Consider the following 26,588-nt stretch of genomic DNA (forward strand, 5'->3'; position numbering starts at 1 on the left):
ACCGAAAAGTAATAAAGCTCGCCATGTAGCTATTAATGAACTAGTCTACGCCCTTTCTACGCACATTCAGCTTGTTCCGGGTTTACGTACAAGAGCAACGGTTTTTCTCCTGATTTTGTACACCTAGGTTAATGCAATAGGTCGTTGGCCAAGTTGTACAAAATATCATTCGCCGCGGTTCTGTTTTGTTGTGGTTACAGTTCAAGATGGCCGCCTAGGCATACCGAGAATCCTTGAAGTTGTAGCTAGTGACTGGTTTCATTTGGGTTCTGAAGACTTGCAAAATGTCATTTCACGCGTTCAACAAATCAGGAGGAGTTCTCTCCAACGAAGAAGTTGTTGCAGTATGCAGAGCTTTGAAGTCAGACCATTTAAAGCTGCTTTGCTTACGAGAGTGTGAGATCGATGAAAGGGACTTGCACCGTATTATAAAGTTGACTGGACCATGCACTTCATTGCAACAACTCACACTTAACGTTGGGATTGTGACTAACTATCATCATGTCGAACTACTAGCACAGAGCATAAGAAAAAATAAGTCATTAACAGGTTTACAGTGAGTATTTTATCCAACCTCTACTCTTCAAATTCAACTATTAGGATTTTTCCAGATTTATTTTAAGATTTTTAAGTTAACGCGGCTATAGAGATACATTAATATAAGATGTTTGAGAGGCGATGGGCTTATGAAGAAATCGGGAGCCGTGGGAGACGGGGGGGGGGGGGGGGGGGATTAAAGGTGTTCAGGTTCAAATGACAATAAAGCCTAGCCTATCCATTATTAATTAGGCAAGCGCTATTTGTAACGCCGCATTCTGAATAGCTCCCGTGCTATTTGCAACGCCGCGTTCTGAATAGCTCCCGTGCTATTTGCAACGCTGCGTTCTGAATAGCTCCCGTGCTATTTGAAACGCCAGTACTTGATCTAGAATCTAGATCTAGATCTAGATGTGATGTAGAGTACATCCTGTGGTGCGATATACAGTAAGCTATCTTTTGTTGATATCTATGGAAGTTACAGGTCGATCTTCATGATTTTTTCACCAGAAGTTAGAAAAACTTCCTCTCTATACGGTGTAGCGCATTACTGTAACAGCAGTTTAAAATTTCTATATGTTGTGGTGGTGTTTGTTTGGTAACGTGTGTCTGGTTTGGTGCGCAAGGTTTCTGGTTTGGTGCAACATATCGTCTTGTTTGGTGCGCAATAGTACCATGTTTACAGCTCTAGATCTAGATCTAGCTCTTTTCTGACACTTTTCATCTTTCTCTATCCTTGCTTTGTCTTCTTTTCCTTGCAAGAAGTTCCTGTACTGACCATAATGGAAGGCCAAGGTCAATTAGGCGTGTTCTTTTTGGGAGCTGTGCGCCCCCTGACAGGAGATTTCCTTACACCTTGTGTATGTGTTTTGATAATGGATAAAAAGAAAGGTGCTGTGGACACAAGAAGGGGAAAGAAGAAAACAAGAATAAGACTATACCTAGACTAGTATTTTAGAAGGAAAAGGACAAAAAAGAAGAAGAAAAAGACGTGAAAAGAAGAAATTGAAAAAGAAAGGTGCTGTGGACACAAGGAAGTGAAAGAAGAAAACAAGAATTAGACTATACCTAGACTAGTATTCTTTAAGGAAAAGGGCAAAAAAGAAGAAGAAAAAGACATGAAAAGAAGAAATTGAACATTTTGGAGATTATATTTCCATATTAATTAATTTTGACATGAATACATTAACTTATCATCTTCCAATGGCAATATAATGCATCCAAATGGAAGGAAAACAGTCTGTTTCAGTGCACAATGCAGGTCATAGAGAAATAACTTAATAAGTAAAACAAACAAAGGGCCTAGAAGCCACACTATCAATGCCAAATAGCAAAAAAGCCGATATTGCGCACGAAACGGACTGCCCAAATTTGGTCCTCTTCAGTGCGCAACCCTATCTAACACGTTCCTGGGCATTAAGAAGCAGCCTGCGATAGTATTTATCGATTCTAGTATACATTCTACGATACATTAGAGCTAGATTAGCTAGATGTGCTAAATAATCGACTACTCAAGCGCTTAGTAAATTGATCGATACCGGTTACGAAAACCATTAATATGAAGGGGCAAAACTTTCCGACACCGTAGAATCACGTGTGTTGACAGGAACCTCCAAAACGAAAGTGAAATAAGCTGCATTCTGCGCATGCTCACAGAAAATGACCTCGTTTTCGCTGTTCTTATCCAAAACAAAGCAGGAGACCGGGGGTTGCGCACCAAAACAGTAGCGCGGTGATGCGGGCCTACTCTAGTAGCCATCGTTTCTACATGATAATATTGAAGTTCTGCCTGAATTCTGTCCTTGTAGAATTATGCAAATTTAGAAGGCCAAATTATGCACAAAAAAAGCAAAATTATACAAAAATTATGCAAGTTACTGTAACACCATTCGCGACATGTTTTGCACTTTTTCAACACAAAGTTTCATGATTTTCATGTTTTATGTACAGAAAAATTGAAAACAGAACATATCAGTATCAGTAATTTGTTGTGTATTTGGAAAAGAAAACAATACACATCAGTAAAAAAAACCAACAACAACCAAAAAATATAAATCTCTGTGACTTTCAGCTGTAGATCTAGATCTAGATATATAGAGGAAGAAAAATGTTTTTAAAAAAGGGACATCTGGACCTCTGATGCTGGCACATTACTAAAACCAGGGACACCTGTCAAACATGAAACATCAGCAGACATGAGAACAACAACTTTTGATGGATTGAAAAATTAAGGAAGAGGCTAGCCGTACTTAATGACGGCTAGACTGGCAGTCTAGCCGTACTTAAGTACGGCTAGACTCACAGTCTAGCCGTACTTACTCTTAATATGATGGCTAGACTGACCATTTACAAAAAATAGGCCTACTGAATTGTAAATATACATTTTTAGTGTGCAGTACCTAAAGTATTTGTATTTGAGACAAAACCAGGTTCCTTAATGACAGTGCATGTATTTTAAACCTCCTGTTGTCTAATGTAAATAGGGCCTAAGATAAGTACGGCTAGACTGGCAGTCTAGCCGTACTTAAGTACGGCTAGACTTCTTGTCTAGCCGTACTTAAGTACGGGTAGACAGCCAGGCTAGCCGTACTAATGCCTAAAGTATTTGTATTTCAGACAAAACCAAAAGGTGCCTTACTGACTTGCATGTATTTAAACCTGAATAATTACTAGATCTAGATCTAATGAGACCTGTGTACAAGTTAACAGGCTTGAGTCGATTGGGCCAAACCTAGATCTAAGTACTGCTAGACTGGCAGTCTAGCCGTACTTAAGTACGGCTAGCCACTTCGAAAAATTAAACATGCTCAAGAAACTATAATCACAACCCATACCAAGATCTCCTAACAAGGGAAATAACCAGCTTTTCACTTAAATGAGACTTTTTACGGTGATTACGTCCCTTTACTCACATGGCGAGGCGTTAATTCATTGTTTTGTGAAAAAAAAGGGAAAAAACGTGAAAAAACGCGGAGAATCCAAAATTATGCAAACGTTACAGAATTATGCGGAAAAAACACGGCCGCACAATCGCATAATCCTACGGGGACAGTGAATTGTGGAAGCTTTGTCAGTTTTTTGATAAACCTCCTAGGATTTGACTCCTTTTTTTATGACGTTGTCTTATTTAGATCTAACAATTGTTTCTGACATTGTTTGCACAAAAGTAGACGTCTTGTTCAGTGGCGGCTCGTGGTTTATAGAACTGACGGGCCATCATTCACATAGACTCTTTCTTCCTTCCCCCACCCCCTTCCTTCACAACACACACACACATACACTCACAAACACACACACAAATACACACTCACAAACACACACACACACATACAAATACACACTCACACAAACACACACACACACACACACACACACACACACACACACACACACACACACTCTCTCTCTCTCTCTCTCTCTCTCCTCATTTTATACCCCTACTTTCGCCATCCCCACCCCCTCCCCCATTCACGCACACACACCACTGTTAACATTTTAATATAATGTGAAAGAGCTGAAATAATGTAGTGTCAAGAAATAAATATTATGAATAATGTATGATGGAAATTACTGAGTTAATTGAAACTGACCTGAACGGCATAGAAAAAGAAACACTACTAGAGTCTATGCTAGAAAACAAACTGAAAGTAGAAGCCTGACAAACTGGTCATGGCCTCCGGTACTTTGACCAAAGACTTTTACTTTCTACACACCCACACACAATATCGACGTGCAGTCGACCTGTAAATATGTAATAAGAACTTGATACTGTACCAATGACGCTGTCCCAAGCAGATTAAGTCTACAATCAGTTACTATACAAAGCCTGACAAAGTTAGCACACAACAGTTTTTCATCATTATGTAATCATACGTTCTTCTTCATACTTCTCAGTTCTCAGAACACTGTTGTAACAAAGTGGGGAAGTGTGTCAAATACTAATTATAGAACTTGGTGTCTAGCTGCGGTGACAGTGGATAAGGGGAGGGAAGGGAGGGGGCAGGCTCATTGTTTTCGGCCCAGAGAGGCTAAAAATTCAATAAACAAAAAAGATTAGTGCCATGCTGACAATAAATGTTCTTATGATAGTTAGAGAAAGGCTGAATGATAAGTAGGCCTACATGTATTGCTGATAAAATATTTCATGTGTTTGTGCTGCTCAAGACAGTCTCATTACTGATTTTGTTAGCAACACGGAGGCCAATTTGGCAATCAAGGGATGTTATATTCGCTCCTTAGGGCAGTCGATGGATTTGTCCATCGCTGTACACTGTACCCGCCGTGTCCATTTGTCCTCGTACAAAGTTCCGCGACGTGATGGCTTGACGGGAGACGATTTAAAGTTATGAGCCGGTGCGATAAACAAAGGTGAAGGAATGAGGCTCTGTCGCGACAAAACAGCAGTGAATCCCACTTGTCTATTTGAACGCCTTCAAATCGGCAAGGTGCTTTTTTGACAGTTGATGCATTTTTATTTTCAGATTTACTTAAAACTGAATGAAAATCATTATCATCAATAAATCTCTTGTCAACAGTCCAGCAGACAAAAATTTGACCGGCACCGCCGGTCTTGCCTAGTTAACAAACCGCCCCTGGTCTTGTTCATCTCTCATAATCATAATCATCTGAGCTAGAGTTTGAGCAGGTTTAAGTCGAAAGACGCTTGAATAACAATTTAACAAGACGGTGCAACTCGAACTTTAGGTTAGGCCTAGAGAACGTATACAAGCCGTCTCCTGTCTACGTTCTGTAAGTCAAATGTTCACTGCTTCCAAGCGTGGCATCGAATCCCGGTCCCGAAAGGGTTTTTTTCTTCCTTCTCCTGAGCCTAAAATTTAAAAAAATAAATAAATTAGACTCACAGACCAAGGAAAGCCACCTGAACTTAAACCAGGCCTACATTGGTAAAAGGAAAAGTATAGGCTATACTAAGGCCTACTTTGTACAGAGCTCCTCTTGGGGACAAAACCAGAATGTGCATGCTTCATCACTACTAAAAAAACCCTACAAAGCAACAAGATATAATTATGGGAACAATTTGTTGGTCAGTCGAGAAGAGGACAACAACAAAAAAGAAAAAAAAAACTCGTCCAGGACCGGGATCGAACCCACGCTAAAAAAATAATGGTTTGACTTCAAGCGCAGACGCGCTGTCACTTCGGCCATCAGAATTTCCGATAACGATGTACAGATTAAGCTTGATATTTTACACACTGCGTTTTATTTAGCACTGGCGCTAATCGCAACGAGGCGTTTTATTTAGCACTGGCGTTAATCGCAACGTGGCGTTGCAAATAGGCACTATTCGTATTAATTATTATGTAGCTGCCCCCGCCACTCAAACAGTCTTAAATTAGATTTTATATTTATGCAAGAAAAAATATTTTTATGGAGGCCTAGGTCTAACTGTTATTAATTTTGTTTTTTTCTTTGAGGAAAGTGACTTTTTCTTTTTCCCCTGGCTCACAGGGTGATGAGGTAATGATACTGGCTGAACGTGTTTATCAAAACTTTTATTGTGGGCGGAGCATCTTCAACCCAAGTGGAACATTTCACTGGAAATCTGCACCTGATTGACCATTCTTAGAGTGGCAGGGAATGTGATTACTGCAACAGAGGTGTGAAGGGTCAGCGTCAGTGCACAGTGTACAACTGCACTGGATGTTCTGACAAGCCCCATTCCTGCATCCGAAAGAGTGAAGCTTCAAAAAGTACCACACCCCATAGCGTGACATTCGGTCAAGTGAACTTGTTACTGTTGTGATATATTAATTTTGTACAACTTCCTTCCTGGGTAAAAAGGTATTGTGAAGTGGATGCTTTTAAAATGTGTTTCATTGCATATATTTTGAAATATAATATGGATACAACAATCGGTACAATAAATCAGATCTCCTTCCAGGTTTATTTTGTGTTTTCTTTAGAGAAAAAAAACAACCCAGATAATGATTCTGTTTGTGATAGAGTGGAGAGTAGAACAGAGTGTAATTTCGTTAGATTTATTTTTTGATTTTCTTTTTTTCAAACACAGCATTCATGGCAGTGAGCTGGGAGATGTTGGCATGCAAATCCTTGGTAGGGCTATCAGCATCCATCCAGGAATTGTTTCTCTTGATATCGGGGATTGCAAGCTTGGGGACGTGTCAATTGATGTTCTCTATTCATTGCTATTGCCAATGAATAATCGGCCAGGTAAAGATGAATCACTTTCAAATTATTTGACTTGCAGCACCCGGTCTTCAAAATAGACAAATTTGATGTTACACAACAGAAAGGTAGACCCTAATGATTGAATACCCCAAATTCATACTTAATAAGAAGAGTGAGTGTGAAAAATGTTTTTCTTTTAAAAGCATTAATTTTTAGAAATGATCTTAGACAAAAAAGTAGATCGACTTGGATCATCTGCAAAGTGATATAGTGTAACAAAGTGTTTTTCTTCATCAGCCAAGAATGAATAAGTAGTGCATATTTAGAAAAACCAACAGTACTTATTCAAACTCAATTTTGTTTGTAAATTCAGGCATCACTGAGCTGACTTTGAGTGACAACCATCGCATCAGTGCCTTAGGATGGGCTCAGTTTGGCATGTGCTTGTCCAACTGCAACTCTCTTCGCTGGCTTTTCTTGGATTACAATGCCTTGGGAGACTATGGCGCCAGCTGCATTCTTGTAGGTATGGCTGCCAGTCAGTCAGTTCAGATTCTGGATCTGGAAGGATGTGGTATCACTGAGCATACTGGTCAGGTAAACAGATTTGTTTAGTCTGTGTAAAACCTATATGATTTAGAATTTTGTGATTATCTTATATTCAAATCATACCACAGTGACATATCTGGTCAGCTGACAGAGTGGAGTCTATCGATTTCATAGAAAGCCCGGTGAGATGGTGAGAATACAAAATTTGTAAAATATTCATTTATACGTGAAAAAAATTCCTATTTTTCCAAAGTAATGCTTGGTTATGGTTTTACAGCCAGCTTTGGACTACTTATAATAAATAGCTTTGGTCCCTTTTTCCTTTTTTCTCATTTCTATGATTATGCAGTCTTGCTCTCAAGTTTTTAAATTGTAGTTTCTTGTTATTCTGAGGTATCATTTACATGTGCCTTAGAAATATTTTCTTTGAAATTTAAATTCTTAATTTTTCTTTAAAAGAATCATAATGTAGACACAATTTTTTAAAAATGAAATTGTTTTTTTTCTCTTCCAAAAATTTGGCTTTCTTGACAGTTGAATAGTTTGCTGTCGCTATAGAGCTTGACAATTTACGTGCCTGTTGTTTTATCTCTTTTAAGAGTCTGGACCTTTAATCAAATGAGGAAACTATCTATAATTGTAGCCAGTTTAAAAAGAGTTAAAATTGAAAGTAAAGATGATATTCTTATTGAAATTTGTGATATGCGTCTTTTACGGTACCTGTATGTCTGTTATGTTTTCAATGCCTCTCATTGTATAAGATATTCTTTCCTTTCGTATGCAGGTTATTCTTCATCTTGTACAGAATCATTTGGGGGGACTAAGTCGAATCAAACTCAGCAAAAACCGGATACGCAAGTCCACTGTGGAGGCCATTCGAAAGCATATCGAGGAGAACAACCTAGATGACTCAGATGTTGCCTCCACTGTCACTGTTGATGACCTGTTTTCAATCAACAGCTCACGGGTATAATGATTTAAAAGAAATTCTCTCTTTCTCTGTATGAATGAAAATGTGTGGCCATATATATAGCTGAGGTCGCTTAAACCAAAATCTGCTGGATGGCTGAATGTTTTCCAGTTTAGTTGTACTTTCAGTTTACAGAGATTGCTCAATCAGTGTGCAAATCAGAGGTAGTAATTCCTCCCCGAAATCCAAAAAATGAAATTTATTTTCTCTATGGAGGTATGGAAAAACTTTCTGCTCTTTGCAGTTTCATTTTTTTTTTCTCTCAGCAATGACTGTTGACAGCATAAAGTTGGGAATAACATGTCTGCTGCAAATTTCACTTTTGGAAATTTTTCTGTCATCTGTCTCTCTCAGTAACTGTATTTTGAGATGCAGGCTAAATGCATTGTGTTTTCTCAATGACGTTGTCAGCTTGCTAAATATTCTACCTAACAGCCACACAGAACAGACTCAAGGATAGATCAGCACACTGTGCAGTACAGTTCCCTCCGCTATAGAAGTGAAAAGACCCCCATGTCAGTGACATCATGAAACACATCACATGCTCATGTGTTTGTGAACTAGCTGCTATAGAGATGATAGGCCATGTACATTTTTTTTTTCTTGTGTCACCTATACACAGTACTCAGTGTGTAGACCTATTGGTGTTTGGGACAGCTATTATAGGCTAACAGTATATGGGTGATGTCTATCTCTAGCCCCCAATTGACCCATATCTTTTCACATGTCTTTTTTTTCTATTTCATCATCTCGAAGCACAAAAGACTTGATGATTTGCAATACTTAAGGAGTTGCTGGTGAAATATTAGACTGCTATAACTTTGAAAATTCTTTTTGATATAATGGCTATAGGAGCATTTTGGCCAATTGGTAGTTTTCTTACAATGACAAAGAAAAAAATGAAACGTTTTTCTTTTGGACCAGATCTACTGTATTTTAAACTGTTTTCAGTCGAAGTTATCCAGACTCAGTGTGTGTGTGTGCGCGTGTGAGTGTCTATTTTTATTGACTCTTTCTTTTGTTCTTGTTTATCTTACTGTCTCATTACTGGTTTAGATTGTTAATATGTTTAAAAGCTACACACATGCCATGGCACATGCTGTTAGCTCAGTTGGAATAATTTTAGACTATGTAGCTGATGGCCTTGGTTCAAGTCCTCAGCAGGGTATTTGACTTTGGGATATTTTGGGGAATTTTTCAGGCTCTCCACCCATTTGGCGTAGTCCTATAGTATCAGAGATGGATGTTAATTTCAAGGTCCTGCCTCTTAAATAACCTGACAGTGTTGAAATGGGCTTTTAACATATATATCTAAATAAATAAACTTTTTTTTTTTCAGACATGCTACTAACTCTACTTCCTTTTGTTTGTCGATAGTTTTATGTACATAACTGACTCCCAACTAAACATTTTTGAGTTTTGAGTCTTGAACAATTTAAAACGTAGCTTTTTTAAGAGCATCCGACCAAAGGAATGAATGGAGAACCATGATCGCCGATGTCTGTCACAGATCTGGAACTGGATGAAGATGATGATGAACAATTTAAAAATGTTACTTCACTATGTATTACATGCCTGTCATCGATTCTAAGGCCTAAGCTTACATTTACCAAATTTTTCTTAAAACTATTTGATTTGTCGTAACTGACCTTTTCTTAAAGTTATCTTTTTTTTCTACTTCTTTATCTGCAGTTTCCAGGATCACGATCAAGGTCAAGATCATCCTCCTCATTTTCTTCTTCTTCTTCATCTTCCTCCTCTTCTTCTTCCTCGTCTTCCAGCAGCAGTTCTGACAGCAGTAGCTCAAGCAGTTCCAGTAGCAGCAGCAGCAGCAGCAGCAGCAGCAGTAGCAGTGACAGTGACAGTACCAAGAAGGGATCGGACGACGATAAGAAGAAAAAGAAGAAAAAGAAGAAGAGCAAAGCAGAAGGATCAGATGAGGACAAGAAAGACAAGAAGGATAAAAAGAAAGATAAAAAAGACAAAAAGAAAGATGATGGTGATAAAGAAGATGAAGGGGACGATGGAAAGGCTAAAAAGAGCAAAAAAGATAAAAAGAAAAAAGATAAAAAGAAGGACAAAGATGACAAGAAAGAGAAAAAAGATGATGAGGAGAAGGGGGCAAAGAAGAAAGGAAAAAGTGAAGATGAAGATGGCAAGAAGGAAAAGAAAAAGAAAAAAGACAAGGAAAAGGATGAAGATGGTGATGACAAGAAGCATAAAGATAAGGATAAGAAGAAAGACAAAAAGGACAAAGAAGAAAAGGATGACTCTGAGGAGAAGAAAAAGAAGAAGAAGAAAGACAAGTCTGGTGATAAGGAAGAAAAGAAGAAGAAGAAAGATGAAGACGGGGGAGATGAAAAGGATAAAAAGAAAGAGAAAGATGAGGATGGTGGTGATAAAAAAGATAAGAAGAAAAAGAAAGACAAAGACAAAAAGAAGAAAAAGAAGAACAAAGATGGAGATGGAGCTGAGGCTGATGATGAAAGTCTTGGGGAAGAACTGGATGAGGTCCCAGTGTATTATCGATGAGTCTTCTCCAGGGGTTGAAAGGACATTCTTACTTACCAAGGATGTAATAAAATGTGTCATCTATTATTACAATACACACATATATTTGTAAATTTATTAAAAAACCAACTGTGATATTTCTCATGATATTTTACTGTCAGTATCTTGTAATGTAGCCTACTTAAGTAGGTTCAAATTATAATTTTTGAATATCAATTTTACTGGATTTTTTATTTTATTTAGGTAGTTCTGGCTGAAGTAGTTGTTATTTGTGAAGAATACGCTGAAGAATGAGTAGTGGTTGCACTGTACGCAATGGCAGTCTTTCAGATTTTTAGTCACTATATTTTAATTTTAAGTGTCATAAAACAATCGATACCCTGCAAAATCAGAGATAACAATAAGTCTGAAAATTGTTTAATATTCTGAATTATTCAATTTCTTGGCAAATTAGTATGTTTATTTTTATTCTTCTAGTTAACATTCCATGAAGCTCACAAAGTGCCAGTTCTCTTTTCGGAACACAAGTTGAAAGTCAGCAAATTTTGGAATGACTGCTATGATCCCATGGAAAAAATATCTTCATTACGATGTAATAATTATTGTTGAACTGAGGAAGAGAATGGTAAAAACATATGTAGAGAACAATTTACAGGGAAAACAATACCAATCGTGTGTTAATTGCCATAAAATACAATCGTTACGTCTGTTAACTTTTTAGTTTTCATCCTTTGAAGCATACTGTTTATAGTTATGACCATTATATTCCATTTTTATTATTTGTTATGCACAAAGTGTAATATATTGTAAAGAGAAGCACCTAAAAAATAGCAATGACTTTTACTTCATTTTCATGCAATTGTTTTGACTTTACAAACTGTAAAGAAAATATTAATTAGAAACACATCATGGTTGTGTTATTCACTGGCAGTTTGATTTCATGTCAGCAAATATGGGCTCTTAACTTTTATGGATCTTTCTTTAGGTTAGGTGTATTTTGAAAATTCCTTGATTTAAAAGATGTAATGTACTGTCGAAATTGCCCAAGATGGCCTCCCTTTGTGAGAAGAAAAATGGTTGTTTTTGACAAGTGGGCGTCTTGGTCAGTGCCATTATACTTATACCATAAAAAAAACGCAAGGGGGGAAATGGTACGAGGCCTTTTGAACAGGTGATTGTTTTGGACACTTGGCTGTTTGTGCAAGTTTGACTATATTACATTACTGAATGCATTGCATGGAATCTCACTTTAGCAGGGGACAATGAGAATTCACATTGTCTTTTTTGGTATGCTGAGAATATATTTTGTTGCTTTTCCCCCTCATACAACTTTAAATGGCTTTGTGTCTGAAACCATAGCATTCCACAAAAGGAAATGTTTGCTTTACAGGGTCAAAGAAACTTCCCGAATGCAAAACCTTTGACATATATACATTTGTGATAATATTATAAATTATCCTGAATGAAAAAAGAATGCAGCTAGATGGAACCTATCTTCTGCTTTCCACTGCCTGCAGCTTGACCTATTTCTCAGCCTCAGCAACAATACTATAATGTGAGTAACATGGCAAAATACTGAAAGGAAGTTTTCTTACTATTCTTTTCCCTGATGTCTCACTTTCTCTGTATGTGGGTGTTATTGCCAAATTCTAATTGTGATAAAGTGCTGTGAAAACATAACGCATCTTCTAATGAACTTGAATTGTTATTTGACTGTACTTTTAAACTTATGACATCTGTAAATTGTCATCTTTATATTGTTACTGTTATGTCTTATAATATATTATACACACATTGTATGTTAATCAAGCATTTTATGCATTCTGTTCTAATTACCAGTGGAACTTGTGCATGCATGTATATAATGCATGTTATAATGTTTCTTATATTACTAGCGCAAATAAAGTAATGAGAAAATTTTAATCTCTTGAAAGAGAATTTTATGCTCATTGATTTCTGGTATATTCTGTATAATACTAAGCATTACTACATGTATCATTAAGTGTAAGATTTGCTTGCATTTTTTTTCATCTTTCATTCAAATTTTATATGGTTCTGGGGAGCCACTTTTAATCCTTATAATTTCCAATATCTTTATTGTAGAGAACATATTTTCCCAATTGTTCATTCAACGGCTTGTTTTGGGGCTATGGTGATATTGTGTTAAATTTGACGTTTGTTTTTTTAAAAACAATTTTTACAGTACACCTAATGCCAGGGCAAGGAAGTAAACTTGAAGGTTGATGCCAGAGATATCCAGGTTAGCGAAAATTGGCAGTTAAAAGTCAGAGAAGGGCAAGCAGAAGAGGAAAACTTAGAAATTAATAGCTTTTCTGACCATATTATGACAACCTCGCCCATATTATGATCAGGATGTGTCATTATAAAATAGAAGCTTCTTGAACCTCAACCCCACAGTGTAGCAGGAATAGCACCTCAAAAATTTTTCAAAAGAAACATACTTTTCATCTTTCTCTAAAACATGCTAGTAGTCTTTTGAATAAGTGCTAAGATAAAAGTGACGGAAATCAGGGCTTTTGTGCTGGGGCCAGCAAACTTCCGATTCGATTTTGAGTTCAAAAGATATCTGCTGTGAGATCAGAGGATGGCCGACTTGATCTATCCACAGAAAATTCCAAGGTTCGATTGTGAGGGAGTCCCAAAATATTTGTCCTGGAATATTTCCTCTTCGTCCCATAAACGGGTCAAGGAACAAAGTATTTTACCATAGAAATCACACACAATGTACGCAATTGTGTAGGTTTTAGGTTTAATGCTCTTTTCAGCACTGTAAGTAGTGTAAGGCAGGACTTCCGAATTTAACATCCATCTCCGATAGGACCCAGAATAATGGCAAAATTCGTGAAAGGTGTCTTTCGTAATGAGACACCATAGGACCGAGCTGAGGCTCGAACCCCTTAACGACCTACCTGGGTGTTAAACTTCAGCAGTCATTACACTGAGAGGCAAGTCCCATTCGTGGAAACTTATCACTATCACTGACCCAGATTGAACAGAACGAAGGCAGACTGAATTATATGGTTTCCTTATGTTTTAGTAAGTCTGTAAGAGTTTTACAGCACTTGCGACACAATTAGGTCATATAAGTGCTGAAGATTAGAAGTGTCTGAAGAGTGTGACAAACACAAATATAAAAAAAAGAAGGTGAGGTCAGGTGACAGACGTTTGATAGGAAAGAAGGAGTAAACCACATGAGAGCACCCACCAGCCACCCATATATAATTTCCCTTTCCAAGGGATTTTGAACAATTTCCTTCGCACAATTTCCGACAATGTCCAAAAAACTTAGTTCTCACACGTCATTGAGCATGAAGCAAAGTGATTTAATAAATACATTATGACATTGATTCATTTATACACTTATAATCTTCCATGACTAACATAATTTGAAAAAATGAGTTTAAAAATGGGAACCCCCCCAAAAAACTGTGGCTAAGTATGATCGGGAAAAAAAAATTCTTGGTCAAACATCATGGACTTCATAATCATACTATTGATACTTCCCCTAATAGAACAATATTTCTAACAGACTTGAAAAAAAGATTTAAAAGCAACAAGACTGAACTTACAGAAATACATGTACATGTACTTGGATAAGTACTTACATGTATTACGCTCCAATAAAATGGTGCAAGAATTTTTCAAATAAATCCAAATTTGAGTGGTATTGTAAAAATTTGTGGTTTCATTATTTCATTTCATTACCATCTCTTGTATCGTACACTGCACAGCAGTTCTGTTTCTATGGCTCAAAAAATCACAGAGTATTGCAATACATTAAATCTAAACAAACTTGGCGACGAAAACTTTTCCTGATACAGATAAAACTTAAATAAGTTGTACTGCTCAGCGGTTGCCACACAAATCACCTTAATTTCAATGACAATTTCAACGACACATTTTTATTTTTTTCAAAATAAAAGCAATTTTACGCAAGTAAAAATTGACTCGAGGTTTACTGTGAAGGTAAATGTAGTCAAAGACAAGTCTTCACAATATTCGGCTGAAGGGTATGCCAAGGGAGCTTCGGAATTAAAAATTACAACTCCAACAAGACACCTGCATCAATCTGCAAGAAACAAGAGCTACTAAATCAATAACATGTTTACTACATCTGACAAAAAGCTACCAGCCTGCACATAATTATGAGATACAGTATAATCCGCTAATATCGACATGCTTTGGGGAGTGGATTTGATGTCGATATATAAAAATATAAAGCCAAAGAGGAAGAAACAAGGGGAGGTCAGCGGTAAAATGACAACACGATCAGGAGTGGGGGTAGGGAGGAGGCACTGTACTGTGTTGGAGACTACACTGTGTAGGTCCTACTTGACCTACTAAAGCCTGGTGTGTCAATAGGCTACTTGGCGGGTATGTTGATTTAATGAAGAACTAATGTGTTGACCGTTGGCGCGGCTTTTCCCCCCATTAATGTTCATTGGCTTCACCAGGTACCGAGGAAGCATGTCGATAAAGCAGAGTGGGCCAAAGAAAAAAAAGTCGAGATAAGAGAGATTGTTTAGTGAAGATGTTGAAGGAAAAATTTAGTAATTGGAAAAATATGTCGATAAATTGGATGTCGATATAAGAGGACTATACTTTCACAAATTATGTGAGCAGAGATGAACATTCCCACTGTCCTTTTGTCTCCGGGACAAAAAAAATCCTAAACTTTAATTTTATCCCTTTCTTTTAATAATTCATGATCACATTCTATTTGTGTTCAGTCCTCGCTAAAAAACTTGGGATAAAAAGGGAACAGACTATTGCCCAGTTTGTAAAAAGAATTTTGTTCCTCAACAGGTCAATGGACAGCCATGACAATCTAAAGACTGAGCTTACACAGACTTTTGCTGAACTGGGAAGCAATTTATAGAGATCACTCACTTAAGTCATTATGAAGCATACACTCTATACCGGGACCAAAGAGAAAAAAAAAAGAAAGAAAAAAACCCAAACTGAAACTAATAATCAAATTTTAACTTTCTTGGTCTCATAAACTCTCTGGCTACTTCATCTGTCACAGTTTTTCTTCTCTCTTGGATCTCCCCAATAAGTTTCTGCAGCACACCTATTAGTTCCTTTTTCAGAAAGCCAGTCAGCAGCTCCCCGCTTGTGTAGTCCTGTAAAAGAAAAGCATGTCACTTAGGAAAACAACAGATGAGAAAAAGCAGGTTCTTCTCCTAATTCTGCTGACATTGTGAGTTGCCTAAGCTACTGGGGGGCACTGGGTGAGAGTGACAAGCTCTATAGGGATTCGTCTTCAAGTAGAGTTTATTGGATGGGAAGGGCACTGGTGATCAAATTGGTTTTCCTTATTGACCTGTCAATATAATTTTACAAAGCTTGATATGCTCACATTTAAAAATAACTTCCAAAGATAACCACTGTCCAGTCTTTAAAATTTCTTTTCAACATTGCTATCAATCTATTATAAAGGTGACCCGTTCCGCTCTTCCCCTTTGTATAAAAGATCAGTCCCTTCAGTCTAAACAGAGTGACTTCTGTCTGACCTGATAAATGCAACAAACACAGCAATACCAATAAAATGACTCCAGGTGATTGAACCACAGCACCTCATGAAAACAATCAGATTCTTCCATTTTTTATTTCTAGGATTGTATAAAGAATGGAATAGTCAATGTTAAGTCATCAAATCAAACTAACTAATATAATTATCTCTACAATAAACCCAGAACGAGACCAGAGAATTTCTTTGTCAACTATACTTTCCTTTATTACCTGTCTAAGCCACCTTTCCACCCTCATAATGTTCATATTTTATTTATAAGTTCTTAATTTAGCTCAAATAAAATCTTCAGATATTTGAAATGAACTAGGTTACTATCTACAATAAAAAACAAATATCAATTTCTTTTAAAAGTTCTACAAACCAAATTGATTAAAGTCATCTCTACAGATTTTCATAAGGCCAGTGTCATAAAGTGGTTAAAAAATCAAGAACTTCTTTCCCCAAACGTATTCTTTACTGTAAAAACCCCACCCAACAACAACAAAACAAACTAAAAAACACAAACATAGTGAACACAAGGAGCACTAATTAGTTCGAGTCTTGTATTTCAAAGTATGGGTAAATAAAATGAAACTGGCACAAGCCATAAGGAGCAAACAAATATGAACTAAAGCATCTTAATCAAATGAGTAAACATTTTCAAAAAATTCTGAATTAGTGAATTCAACAAAAATCTCAGAGGAGGCTTCTCTCGAGTTATTGTCTGCTTTCCACTTGGTATCACAGACTGAAATTTCAAAGTCCTCTGATTTCATAGTTAACTGCACCACCTTATAGACTTTATTATTCTGAGCATTTTTATACCAAATTTATACAAAGTTATGAACATCTGAAGTTGCAGAAAAACGCGATATTTTTTAAATTGCGAAATGTCTGCACTTTGAGATGCCATAGCATTCTTAAATTTGAATGGAAATTCACAAAAAACTTGTTAACAACACACACCAATGCACATAAAGAACAAGCCCAATTTTTTTTCAGGGGTATCATATAACCAGAAGATGGAAATTTATTGATGTAAACATGGCCTTTTGACCAAAATGGCACGAAATACATGGGGAGGTTAAAATCACCACTCACGAACACCGGCTTCTGGGCTGCGCGCCGGGCGCGCTGACGTGGAGGCGAAAAAATATATACGAAACTGACCCGATGGTGGCCCTGCTTGCGAGCTGATGGGGAGCGTCAGGTATTTATTTTCGTATGGCGGCTGTGTTATTCTTGAAGAGGAATGAATGGGCTTTCTGCTGATATATTTCCATAGTCCCATCACTGGTTCCATAAAAAACAGTATAGAAAATTTTCACAAGCAAATCTCTTCTATTAATTCTTTAAGGGAAGTCTTTAGAAATATATCACCAGAAAGAGTGTTTTCTCATCTTAAAATATTGACAAATCAAATCGCAGTATTTAATACCATATGCTCCCCGCTTCAGTCTAACCGAGGTCACCCCAAAAACCGATGCACAAAACGCGTGGTCGCTGCAGTGAAAACCTTGATAGTATCTTTTATCCCACAAGATTTTGCTTTCAAAAGAATTGTGGATTAAAATAAATAATACCACTAAAAAGAGGAAAAGCTCCTCCTCTTTCTTCTGATATATATCAAGTGGTTTTGGTCTCCATGGGCGAACGGTCAGTTTGCGGTCGCGGTACCTATTTTACATACCTTTCTGATCTGCTCCAGCCTCTCATCATCGTCCAAGAAAAAGCGTAAGTACTGAAAGGACACGTCCACATCACAGTTGCCTCCCTTTTCTTTGTGCTCTTCTACTGTCGCTTGACCTCCGGAGAAAGCGTACTTGTTTATCTAAAGAGAAAAGTACAAAATATTCTGATTATTTATTTATTAAGTTTAGAATGGCTCAAGATTTCGTAGACTATACAATTATTTATTATGAAGCCTCTGAAAGGGATAAAGAAAGATAAACAAACAACAATAGGAAAGTTCTGCTCCCTGTGTAAGAGTGAATTGTACCAGCAATATACAGTCAAACCTGTCTAAGACAGCCACCCACTGTCGAGGAAAAAGTCGCTGTCCTAGACAGGTGGATGTCTTGGGCAGGACTGGAGCAAAGTATACCTAATGAAATCATTGCAATTGAAGCATTTGGATTTCGTTTATGGGCACTCATTGTAATCAATCTTTATCATGCGAGACAGAACTTCAAAACAACAGACACTTTTCTAAGCAAGAAAAATCACAGCTGCCTGTTCCATCAGCAATACACTCACCATTCACTCTTTGGCTACACCCCCCAATTTGTCTTTTAGTTTATGGTTTGTCTTAATGATACTAGTTTGTAGGGCAGTTGGGGAGCAATATTCTTTATTTATGACACCCCCCATCAACCAAATGATACATTATATACTTGTCCACTAAATTGCATAAGAGCCATGTAAAAAAAGTGTTTTGTGCATCAATACCTTATTTTTAATTTGATTTGGAGTGTCCGTCAAGAAAATGGAGGAGTTTGGATCACTTGCAGACATTTTGGAAGTGGCCCCTTGCAATGCAGGAAAGAAAACCGAATGAAGAAGGGCAGGTTTCACCATGTTCAGTCTGGGAGCCACATCTCTTGTCATTCTAAAGTATGGATCCTGAAATGAACATATCACCAGTATTAGTTTTGTTTATAAATAGCGTTACACTCTCTACTCTACACATATAAAACTTACTTTTTTAAAACCACAATAGCACCAAAACTGGTCAAATGCAAATTCTTCTTAGAATCTAACTTCAACAGCCTCATTCGTTAAAAAAAACAAAAACATAGTGTTTTTAAGAATCATGAACATTCTTACTGAAACAAAACCTTAAGTATTTCTTCAAATTCATTTATTGATAGATCATCTGGTTAATTTTGAGCTGTGGACACATTTCCTCTTTGAAGCCGTCCCTATTTTTTACATTTTAGTTTGGGGTACATGAGGCATCTTCTATCTTTAAACTATTTTTCATTTTAATTGCCTTCTGTTACCTGATCAATAGCACAGGGAATCAAACATTGAATATTTTTCTTTCCATTGAAGATGAACGGGAATGCTCCACTAAAACTTGGAGTGGCTTGTACAGCTGGGAAAGCAATTTTGCCAATACTACTGCTTTCATCAAAGCCAAAGATGCCTTTCACTTGGTTGAATGTTACATGCTTCTGAATTTTCACCATCGTTCTGTAAAATTCTGGACACTGCCTGGAAACAGAAGACATTAACCAATACTCATTACTTCATTCACAAGTCTTGATTGTACCTTCACTAACACCTTGAATAGAATACAAGAATCTTAAATGCTTGAATGTGACTTTGCACCCCCAAAAAGATGACAACTGAGGTTCAGTGGGAGCCTAAGAACACAAATATATTCAAATAAAACTCCTCTGAAATATTGTGACATTCACAAGACATAGTTTGTAAAAAATATACATAAATAAATCGCTAATCTTTCAGACTTAAGAAAGTAATAATAAATAGTCAAAATTTTTAACGATTCAGTAAATATCAATTTTGCAAAAGAATTCACTCTGAGGGTGGATAGAAATAGAAGAAGTAAGAGCAATATTAAAAATTCAAGGGGAATCAGTCTTTGACGAACTATGCTTGGGATATCTGAGGAACTCTCAGTAACATCATGTCAGTGCAAGTATTTTTAATAGGTTGTCCCTGAAGAGTAGTTGCATGTGCTTTGGACCAGAAACCAGTCACAGACACTGCTCAGATACTGATCCTCACAAATGCCTTAAGTGAAAAACAGAGGTTACCTCCCCCCCAAAACAAAAAAAAAAAAAAAAAATAATAATTATTTTTTGCTTTTCCGGGATACCGAGTAAAATCGAAAGGGAAAACAAAAAACAAAAAAAATTGAGGAGAACAGGTGAAGCTGAAACATTAGGGGTAAGAAAAAAGTGGAATGAGCTTAGAAGGCTTGCCCGAGATAGAGTTCAAAGAAGGAAACTTGCTGATACTCTATGTTTCCACTGAAGTGGTGGAAAATGCAAGACATAACACTTGATGGGGGTTTGGAACTTGAAAAAAGCTTAAAACATCCAGATTTATTGCCATTTTGAGAGGAGCAAAACAATATTTCACATGATCATAACAGTGATCCCTTTCCAAACTTAACCAATTTTGAACTTCACAGCCAAATAATGAAAAAGTATTCTGAGGAGAATCCTTTTAAAAAGCCAGCAGCTGTCATAATATTTAGCTTGAAGCACCAGCACAGCAAACGAAATCAAACAACAACAACAAAAAAAGATGTCACACACAAGTATGACATTGAAATCAGGTTTTTGAAGAAAGAAACATTCTTTAAAATAAAAAAAAAAAATTAAATGAATAAAACATCAATACAGCTGAACAAAAAAGACACCAGAACTGGTCTCCCATACCAGCACATTTCCCTTACCCTATAAAATCAAAATCACAAAAGATGAAGGTCTTCTCCACATCAAAACCCAAAGCTATGATGTCTTTGACGTTTTCGACAGCCAGTTTCAGAACTTCTTCAACTTTCAGATCCTTCCACAGATATTTTTCATCATCAGTCAGTTGAATCACCAAGGGTACATCAAAGGTATCCTGCAGCCACCTGGAAAGCATTACAAAATGTAACTGAAAAGATTGGCTAGAATGTTCCTCTGTTCACCATTTGGAGTTGGGAAATAATTCCAATCAGTTAAACATGATTTTAGCTCATCTGATGCACCCAATTCTTTCTTGGCATGATTTTGTATGAACGTAATACATATAATTTAAAACAAGGGTATTTTGAATTCTGAAAACTCAACCTGGTAGCAAGAGTAAAGATTAAAGAAGAAAAATGGAAAGAAAGACAACAGAGACCATACACAAAAAATAGTTCATACGTATATCTTTTTAAAAATCGACCTTCTCCATCATCATCTGACATTGATCATCAACTTTCATACCAATATTTCCTAGGAAAATATTGAGTCCTAAGAGTACCTATGACAGCTGGTACTTAAAAAATATTTCAACTCCAGAATGCGGATAACCATTTACTATACTAAAGCGGACAGCCATTTACTTTACTAATAGAAACACTGTTTGGTGCACACTTCCATGAAATTGGGGAAAACTATTCATTGTTGGCCGATAAATTACCTTCCAATGCATCCTCTTCCACTCAAGTGACTAATTTCCATTGACATAAGTGGTAATAAAAAAAAACATGCAATAGCAAACTGTAAAGATGAAATCTCAGATGTCATAGGTACAGGACACCCTATCTGTGATAACGTCGAATGTATGAAATGCGCAATCTGGCAGTTTCTAATACAACTTATAGCCGAGAGTTACCGTAAATATCCGACAAGTTACGGAGGCAAGTGCTGCTACTGCTGCTCTCTCTCTCTCTAATTACTGAACTTTCGGAATGTACGGATTTCCGAAAAAGCAAGGAAGATTGGAAGTACTGCAGAACGATTTTTTTCCCTTTTTCTTCTTTCGACACCCATCCCTTTTGACACCTTTATCGGGATGGCAGTAGAACAGGCCCAAAATAGGTGACTACTGGAAAAATCGGGAGATTTAGGCAGCTCTGCTGCATACATACAGTTTATATGCAAGAAAATTTTTCGTTAGGACAAAAAAGACTCACTTTGTAAACATAAATGGCACCAAATGTCCAACATGCATTGCTCCAGATGAAGGCCCTCTTCCAGTATACAGGTAAAATGGTTTCTTCTGCTCATACAGGTTTAGGATCTTGTTCATTTCACTGAAACACAAATTCAACAAGAATAATGTAGATGTTATTGGAACAGCTAGCAGAAAGATCTAAAAAAACACTTTGACATAACTTTGTTATCTTATAACTTATTAAAAATATACATCATGAAAGCAACTTCTCAAAATGACCTTTTACATTGTTAATTCTCTTTAACACAATTAAATCTACTTTTATGGGAACCCCTTAATCCAACTAACCCTTAAATATATACAACACATATGGACACCATTCTAAATCAGACAAATAAATGTTATTGTCGTCAAGTTTCAAAACAAAACAAAATGCCCAGAATCTAAATTTACATTGAACCTTTATTTTTTTTAAAAAGGGGGGAAAATACCGATGTGAAAAGAAAATTCCTCGTTTCAAAAATGGGTGCGCAGGTTTCCCCGTCACTTGCTCAATCCTCTGCACAAGGGTTTCATCAATTGCCGTGCTGCCAAATCTTACTGAAAAAGAAAACAAGTAAAAATGATATCAGTAATCTATAAATTTGATGCTTATACTTTCATGGACATACTTAGCTGTCAAGGCAGTTTCAGTTCAAAGATGGGAATAAAATTGTTAAGTGCTGAGTGAGACTGGTCTAAGCTATGTTTCAGTAATGATTGAGCACGTCGCTAAATTGTTCGGAGCCTGCCAGGGAGGTAGTACCAGTAGCTTCATGATGCATACACGGTGGACTGGCAGTGGAATTTTAGTTGCAGAGGAGGGTTCCCCGCTGAGCGCCTTATCACGTCAGGGTCACAGGGGTCAGGTCCCTGTCACCGCTCTGTCTGTGCTGACTTAATTTTTGGTACTTTTCAATGTACAGTTTTAGGTATATCCTTGTATTTAGGGTAATTATCATTTAATGCACCTAGAGCACAGCACAGAAAGCTGTTTTCTCGATGAAGTGAAAAGTTAGTATTGAGTATCTTAAAACTTTATGTTTGGTTCTTATTCTCATTAACAGAAAAACTGAGAAAAGAAACAAAAAATACTATTAAAAAGTTGAATTATGAATGCACCCCTTGATATGAACGATGATCTCAGACTCAGCTATATTTTAGTTTTAGTAGAGGGTTTTATCGCGCTCACAACTGCATAAGGTCATATGAGCGCCAGAAGATTAGAGGTGTTACAAGAGAGTAACAAACATGAAAAAGAAGGGGGAGATAAGGACGATAGATGTTTGATAGGATAGAAGAAGCAGACCACACCAGAGCACCTGCCAACCACCCACTCAACTATATTTGAGGGAATACCTATCAGCTTGGCGTAATCAATTCCTGTGGCGGAAGATGTTTGCACATTCCAAGGGTCAACAACATCTTCGACAGCTTCAGGATTTCCTGAAGTTTCGCCTATATTCAAGGATTCCATCTGATTTACTTGTGACTCCTCTGCCATCTGCCAAAAGGAAATAATGATTCAGTCAATGAAATATAATATCCAGTGTCCATTGGGGGGTCACTTCTCTAATTACAAACCGATCCCCCGACTTGCAGCCTGAAAACAAACGCGTCTTTTCTTAGGCTGCTAGTCGGACGATCGTTTTGTGCCACAATGGTTGCTTTGTGCCCTCAATCTGTTTAGCACCGCCTACCAAATCGAACTGATCATGCCAATGGGCACTGGGTCTAAGCAAAAGTCAAATGAAAATGTGTACATTAATATATCAAATTGAACAACAAGGTCGAACACACTCAGTCAAGACTGGCATCTATTTCAAATGGTGTAATTTGGATCCTCCAAGTTATGGGCGGCGCCATCAGAATGTGCAGTGCATGGAAAGTATGATAGGAACTAGCTTTCCACCACCATTTGTCTTTCCACATGTTTAATTTCATTTTTGTTGTGTGTCATAGTTTTTCTGTAATTATTTTTTAAAAATCACATCGCACAAAACCGACAGCCGTGGCCCCTTCCTAACACCTCTTCCCCCAGCAAGCCGAAAGTGCGAGATCGGTATGCGCAGTCTCATTGGTTGACATAATTAACCTTGCCCCCGGCAAGGTCACCTTAACTTAATTTAGGATTTTACATAAAACCAGAATTAAAAGAATTGCCTACTTGGACTGTGCAATAGTTTCAAAAGTCAAAAGTCTGCACTCTCATTAGATTTACCCAATAGCAGTGTCTAAGTACAGGGTAAATGACAACTCAGGGTTTTTCCACAACCACTACAGCATCATCATTACTTCCACACCATTTGTCTTTCCACATGTTTAATTTGGTATTTGAAGTGTGTTGAGTTTTTCTGTAATTTTTTTTTTTTAATCACATAATATCCAGATACTAGATCTATCTAAACTGGTCCTCCCTGGATCATTAGTTTGAACAGAACAACTAAGTTGAGTTGACCTTGCCGGGGACAAAAGTTAATTAGCTCGACCAATGAGATTGCGCGTAGCAATATCGCACTCTCGACTTGCTGTGGGAAGAGGTGTTGGGAAGAGACCATGGCTGTCCATTTTGTGCGATGTGATTTAGAAAAAAATAATTACAGAAAAACTATAACACGCAACAAAATTAAATTAAACATGTGGAAAGACAAATGGTGGTGGAAATAACATGATGCTGTAGTGGTGGTGGAAAGATCATGAGTTGTCGGTTACTGTGTATTTAGACACTGCCATTGAGTAGATCTAAGGAGAGTGCTGTCTTTTTACTTTTGACACAATTACAGAGTCCTTGTAGGCAATTCTAGTTTTTATTCTGGTTTTACGTAAAATCCCTCGACGACAGTTATTATGTAACTTCCTTACACTCACATAACTCACTTAGAAGGAGAGTCCGAATAAATAAAACATTTTTTTAGGACCCAAGTCCGAATAGATAATTAACCCAGGCGAGCCTTTTGGCTATTCTCACCCGGTGTGCGTTCACCGTGATAGCCTAGGCCAACCAGTGTTGCGTTCACCGTGAACCACTGTTATAACAGAAGTGTAGAATTCTGTGCAGTGAACAAATGTGTTGAAAGCGTGCAATTTTGTCTGTGGGCAGGGAGAGAAAGAGAGAGAGAGAGAGAAAGAGAAAGAGAGAGAGAGAGAGAGAGAGAGAGGAGTTGCACTAAGAACTTTCCGGGAAAACAAAAAGGCGACCCGCGTAGTTCGGCTTGATTCGAAAAGTTAAACAGCCGTAGATTCTTCGTAGATGACCAAATTAATTTACTTTGTGCTTAAACATAATTTTTTATCTTTGTTTTTGTCACTTTGATCGTCCACACTGATAGACAGTTTTCAGAAAGAGACAGATATATAGGCCTATAGAGAGAGAGAGACGAGGAAGAGTAGATCTTGCGAGAACCTCCAGGCAAAACAAAATGGCGACCCGCGTAGGTGTAGTTAGGCTCGATTCGAAAAGTGAAACACCCACTGCATCTTTGTAGACAATCAAATTAGCTTACTTTTGTGCTACGTCATTTTTTCTTTGCTTCTGTTAATTTGATCATCCACACCGAGACAGTATTCCGAAATTAGGAAAAACAGGTCTTGTTTCATAGCGGGTGAGAATAGCCAATGCTGGCAAGTCTCACCCCGGGTGAGAGGTCAATCGTATCTTTATTCTCACTCTCACCCCAGGTGAGGATAGCCACTTCCTAAAAGTTATTCGGGCACTACTTGGATATGGTGGTCCCGACTTTTGTGACAGGGAAAATCTAGAATCTAGTTTTGACCCCAACAACGATTACTTCTGGTTCTAAGTCTACGATTACTTTTTGATTTGCGTGCCGATATGGAGAGATAGCCTTTCAAACCTAATTGCAAAACATCAAGTCGTGGTCAAATTCAGATATAGATCTAGATCTAGGCTACTGATAAAACATAAAACATTGATACCGACTATTTAAATCCGTATCGATATTTCAGTAGATCTAGATTTTTAGATCTAGGCCTACACAAGTCGGGACCACCATATCCAAGTAGTGCCGTTATTCGGACTTGAGTTCGAATATATCTAGAGCTGGCCATATTTTTGTTTATTCGGACTCCGAACAGATTTGACATTTGAACAGATCGCGGTCGTAAACAACATGACATACGGCGGAAGGACTTCCGTAACGAGCGATCAACCCATCAAACACAATAAAGAAGAGGCCTAGACCTAACCCTACCCCTACCCCAAGCCCTCAATTCTGCTCTGTCTCATAATGGTCGCTCGTTACGGAAGTCCTCCCCATACGGCACACCAGCTAATCTAGCTACAATGCTACAATACTGTAGATTTCAACTACAAGATCAAGAATCGTGCTGTCGTGATGCTGAAAACTCCCTCCGCCTCCGCCAAAACAGAAAAACTTGTTAGAATCTTTACCGAACAATAAAAGCCATAAGCTTGACCTAGATCTAGATCTAGATGACTTCTTACACAAGTCTTATCGCTTTGTTTCTTTTTTTGTGTTCCAAATGTCTGGAAAGCTTACATTGAATTGGGAACGAGGAACAGATGATGACACCGGTGCCACACTACACTCGCTCGAGCACACTAAAATCTATTTTTGGCTAGATTTCTACTTTAGCACAGCACAGCAGTCAACCCAGTCAATAACACATGGACAGTACTTCCGGTGGAGA

General features: G+C 37.5%; 2 protein-coding genes across 4 annotated transcripts; one reads left to right on the plus strand and one right to left on the minus strand.

Moving 5' to 3' along the window:
* Positions 1-203: 203 nt before the first annotated feature.
* On the plus strand, positions 204-10,459 carry LOC101858048 (leucine-rich repeat-containing protein 73; the record flags this gene model as incomplete). The annotated part of the gene is made up of 5 exons (XM_005104406.3): positions 204-556; positions 6,569-6,729; positions 7,061-7,284; positions 8,021-8,203; positions 9,899-10,459. Coding segments are annotated over exons 1-5 (1,401 nt in total), but the record flags the coding sequence as incomplete, so codon positions are not given.
* Positions 10,460-14,040: 3,581 nt separating this feature from the next.
* Positions 14,041-26,547, minus strand: LOC101858505 (tryptophan--tRNA ligase, cytoplasmic). 3 transcript variants are annotated; one of them, XM_005104408.3, is made up of 9 exons: positions 26,438-26,547; positions 23,277-23,421; positions 22,370-22,478; positions 21,898-22,017; positions 20,683-20,865; positions 19,256-19,469; positions 18,702-18,875; positions 17,944-18,084; positions 14,041-15,864 (listed from the first exon to the last, which is right to left on the minus strand). In XM_005104408.3, the coding sequence occupies exons 2-9, from the start codon at positions 23,419-23,421 to the stop codon at positions 15,706-15,708; spliced, it is 1,245 nt and encodes a 414-aa protein (XP_005104465.1). In that variant the 5' UTR covers positions 26,438-26,547; the 3' UTR covers positions 14,041-15,705. The 3 variants fall into 3 exon arrangements, with proteins under 3 accessions (XP_005104465.1, XP_005104466.1, XP_005104467.1); XM_005104409.3 differs by having other exon boundaries at positions 26,383-26,472; XM_005104410.3 differs by lacking the exon at positions 26,438-26,547 and adding an exon at positions 26,329-26,345.
* Between the last annotated feature and the right edge of the window lie 41 nt (positions 26,548-26,588).

Source organism: Aplysia californica, unplaced genomic scaffold, assembly GCF_000002075.1.
Source record: "Aplysia californica isolate F4 #8 unplaced genomic scaffold, AplCal3.0 scaffold00419, whole genome shotgun sequence".
Taxonomy (NCBI): Eukaryota; Metazoa; Mollusca; class Gastropoda; order Aplysiida; family Aplysiidae; genus Aplysia; species Aplysia californica.